General features: G+C 42.2%; 1 protein-coding gene across 1 annotated transcript in view; it reads right to left on the reverse strand.

Annotated features, from left to right (window-relative positions):
• The window catches only part of LOC110450202 (polycystic kidney disease protein 1-like 3), a 40,046-nt gene that overhangs the window by 12,344 nt on the left and 23,070 nt on the right, over window positions 1-4,632 (reverse strand). The window contains exons 2-4 of the mRNA XM_021497521.1: window positions 2,303-2,777; window positions 1,146-1,708; window positions 577-849 (exon numbers count right to left, since the gene is read on the reverse strand). Of these exons, the coding sequence (XP_021353196.1) occupies window positions 577-849; window positions 1,146-1,708; window positions 2,303-2,777 (1,311 nt within the window). The remainder of the gene's footprint in view (window positions 1-576; window positions 850-1,145; window positions 1,709-2,302; window positions 2,778-4,632) is intronic.

Genomic DNA, 4,632 nt, shown 5'->3' on the forward strand with positions numbered 1-4,632 from the left:
TTATTGAGAAAATATCGAAATATTTTTCATTTTTTGGGGTAAATTTTAGGGGGTATGGGTGTTTTGTGTCATTTTAACAAGATTTATAATTGGTAAAACATCTTAAACTTACATTCAAAATAACAATATAGGTCTAAGCTTTCCATAAATACTACTATAACAACTCATCATGTCTTAAACGTAACTCTGTCGTATACAAAATGTTTATGAACATGGACAATTAAATGGCACAAAAAGTGGGGCATAGTGTTAAGTAAGACGTAATTTTCAAGACTTTGCCCTATTTAGATTTTTCTAGACTTTTGATATGTTATCTTCTGTATAAATAAGTGCAAGAAAAACACAAAATAAACTTTGTTGGAATTATGTATGGGTTGAGCCCTTTTTTGTCGTAGGCTGACTGGTCTAATGCAGGGTTGTAGGATAGGGAAATTTTCAAAATTGGCAAAACCTTTGGCTAAATACATTGTAAAAGGTTTTAATTTCATCACGTCTCCTTTTCTGCTTGGCGGCATCAGAGTTTTTTCAATTGTTGGGCCATTGTGACCTCATGTCACATGAAATCCTAATACTCACCACAGGTCAATTTTTCCTTCGTTCTCTCTGTATTTGGTCCTGAATCCCTGTTCTTGGAGTCAGTGGAACTGCTATGGTTACCATCACTTCTAGTGTCATTCGGAGGCTTTGTACAACTGGGTTCTGTGTCACCACTCTTTTTCTCACAACTGGAAGCAATAAACCCTTGAACTGACTGACTTGAATTGGGAGAACCCATCTGATCTGATGACTTTGTAGTGCAGTCAGTTGGAACCACCTGGACTGGATCAGTAATATCACGATCTTTCATCTCTAAAAAGACACAAGATAACCTTTGAATGCTATTCCGGTAATAAAATTTCAGATCTCCTGCAACACCAAATATAGACATCAATAAATAATTACTTTTAATTCAGCCATATACTGGAACTGATTAATAAGAAATTTGTGACATTCATTTTTTGATGTGTTTATCATATTTGCCCTTTAAACTAGGACACCACATTAAAACTCAAGTTTCCTGAAGAGCCCCAAGTTGGGCAAAAGTGAACTTGCAGTTGACATTTTGGATATGTTTTATACATATAGCTATGCATTCGTCACCTTACCTAAATCAGTGTTTTCTGTCTTCTCCAGAATAGCATCTTTCTTCCTTCGTTTATGTGATGGTAAGAGGGAATAATCTCCGGTGTTCTTTGGCAAATCTCCAGATCTTAACCTCTTTGACCGAGAAGACTGGGCCTCCAGGAAGGTATTGTCTGTGGACATGCCTTGCTGGACACATGTCCCCACTGATAAAGACTCTGACAAAGAACACTCTGATGGCAAATTCGAAGACAACATTGAAGAGGACTGTGAAGCTGACACTGAAGAGGATGTTGAAGATGATAACTGTGAAGAGTGACAAAAATTGTTTTTCTCAACTTGATCATCTTGAGGTAAAGTGTTTGCTTCACTTGAAATCCAAGACGAATAAAAATCAACACCACTTGTTCTTGGAGTGTCTGACCTGGGTGGTGTGTTTGACCTGGGTGGTGTGTCTGACCTGGATGAACTGGGTGGTGTGTCTGCCCTGGATGACCTGGGAGGAGTGCGTGACCTGGGTGACCTGGGAGGTGTTTCTGACCTGGGAGGTGTGTCTGGGGGGGGTGGTGTGTGTGATCTGGATGGCCTGGGTGGTGTGTTTTACCTGGGTGGTGTGTTTGCCCTGGGTGGTGTGTCCGACCTGGGTGACCTTTTTGGTGTGTCTGACCTGAGTGGTGTGTCTGACCTGAGTGACCTGGGTGGTGTTTCTGACCTGGATCACCTGGGTGGTGTGTTTGCCCTGGGTGGTGTGTTTTACCTGGGTGGTGTGTGTGGCCTGGGTGAGCTTGGTGGTGTGTCTGACGTGGATGACCTGGGTGATGTGGGTGGTGTGTCTGCCCTGGATGACCTGGGGGGTGTGTCTGGCCTGTCTGATCTGGGTGGTGTGTCTGACGTGGGTGACCTGGGTGGTCTGGTTGACCTGGGTGAACTGTGCGGTGTGGCTGGCCTGGATGACCTGGGGGGTGTGTCTGGCCTGTCTGATCTGGGTGGTGTGTCTGCCCTGGATGACCTGGGGGGTGTGGCTGACCTGGGGGGTGTGTCTGGCCTGTCTGATCTGGGTGGTGTGTCTGCCCTGGATGACCTGGGTGATGTGTCTGACCTGGGTTACCTGGGCGGTGTGTCTGATCTGGGTGGTGTGTTTTACCTGGGTGGTGTGTTTTACCTGGGTGGTGTGTTTTACCTGGGTGGTGTGTCTGACCTGGGTGGTGTGTCTGACCTGGGTGACCTTGTTGGTGTGTCTGACCTGGGTGACCTGGGCGGTGTGTCTGACCTGGGTGACCTGGGTGGTGTGTCTGACCTGGGAGGTGTGTCTGACCTGGGAGGTGTGTCTGACCTGGGTGGTGTGTCTGACCTGGGTGAGCTGGGTGGTGTGTCTGACCTGGGTGGTGTGTCTGACCTGGGTGGTGAGGTACAGCTCTCTTTAGTATGGTGATCAGCAGGTGCACACACACTTAGTGCTGTTTCCACTGTGGATGAGTTTGGTCTGCCTTCATTTCTGGAACGTTGAGAGGTAGAGGTTACATTATCAATGTCCAAACCACTTCTGAGGCTGTCCTGGACTGGTGTGCTTCCACTTAACAGCCTGGACTTTTCTGCTGTGCTTTGTGACTGGGTGAAAGTAGCTTCCAGGAATGCACATATCGGATCCAGTCTCACTAAGGAAAATAAAAGCACATTAACGTATAATATTATTATCACTGACATGTCCAATGTATCCTAGTTCAGGATTTAAACCAGTTTTCTATCACTTCCAGATTTTTATTTCACAAATCTAACCACTTGAAAATGAGCCTTAAATCTTGTTCATATAAGCTGTGATTCAGCAAATAACAAGAAGCCTAGTCAGTAGTGAGCCTGTATCGTGTACCTGTTATCTCATAACTCATGGTATTATATCAGGCAGCATTTTTGATACCTGTAACCTTGAAAGGACTATGTATGGTTTGGGCCTGTTTTGGCCCCCAAATGCATCAAAATTCAAAACCTTTAAGTTAACTTTGAAATGACTGTTTCTTTAATTTCGAATACTTCCCAAATACTATTATGAAAATATATATAATTCTAATTATTGTTGCCATGGTAACAAGTTCAAATTTGCATAGTTTTTTCTCCTAGAAACTATAGAGTGCATGCTTGAACAAACTTAATATCAAAGGATAATGAGTAGGCACCTCTAAAACATCTTTAAGAGAAATATAAAGTTTGTTCAAGAGTGCGCTCTATGGTAGCTAAGAGAAAACTATGTGAAAACCTGTCAAAACATGGCAGCAAAAATTGAAAACACCAATAAATGTTTACATAATAGTACTGGGGAAGTATTCAAAATTAAAGAAACATTTGTTTGAAAGTTCTATAGCAGATTTTAAATTTTGATTGATTTGGGGGCCAAAAAAGGCCCAAACCATACATAGTCCTTTAGTCAATAATTTGATGGAAGTTTACAACACTCTATCCTTGTAGATATATTGTATTAACTAAATATCACCTGAAACTGAGATTTTATATGCTTTTATCAATATAATTACAGATTAATTGAAAGTGTGAACATTGTAAACATAGTCATTCCATGAATGATATACAAGCTCCATGTGTGTGCCCAAAGTACAAAACACTGCTGAAAGATACACAAACCCTTTAGGGAGTCACATGTGCAAACTTAAACCAGACCTTCATCCACAGACAAACATTTCTGTCAAATATGAACACAGGGCATTCAAAACTAAGAAAGAAGATTAATGCCTTATGGTCATTCTCAGAAACTGTATCATCCCGAATGTAAAACATTTGATAACCGCCACCACCCCCTCCTCACTTCCTTCTCAGATGGGGCCTGGGTCTATATCAAGCTTAAGTGCCCTGTACTCAGGGTGATGTTCTAACCGAACTTCAAAGTTTGTCACTAGTCCAAGTGAGAAAACATTGCCAGTTGGTCAAGCATTGGAAATCATACCATCCCCTTCCTCTGGGAGTAGAGTTGGGAAACTCGCTTCCAACATTCCTGGACTGAAATTTGGATCAAACAAGTCATCATTCTCATTGTTGAAATATCTACACGAGGGATTTCACTTCATTGCAATACCACCCCAGATATATATGTATATAATTTATTCCTTTCATACATCATACATGTTCATACACTGTCCAACCAAGCTGTAACACAACCAGGACATAACCTAGACCCATCAAGCTGATACGAAGCCAGGACAGCACTGTCCTACCAAGCTGTCACACAGCCAGGACANAGAAGAGATAAGCTTACTGACAAACTAGCTGACGTATTTTTTTGTAAAAGCCACACAAAACCTGTTAAATGCAAATCTCCTGAAAAAAACACTATCAGACCGGCAGAGGCAAACTGGTTGACCACTGACATCTATACTAGAGGGTGTTACACCCTATACCATATAGACTCTAGTTTGTTATACCCAGTGCTACATAGAAGAGATAAGGTTACTGACAAACTAGCGGACGTATTTTTTTGTACAGGCCACACAAAACCTATCCCATGCA

Source organism: Mizuhopecten yessoensis, unplaced genomic scaffold, assembly GCF_002113885.1.
Source record: "Mizuhopecten yessoensis strain PY_sf001 unplaced genomic scaffold, ASM211388v2 scaffold5099, whole genome shotgun sequence".
Taxonomy (NCBI): domain Eukaryota; kingdom Metazoa; phylum Mollusca; class Bivalvia; order Pectinida; family Pectinidae; genus Mizuhopecten; species Mizuhopecten yessoensis.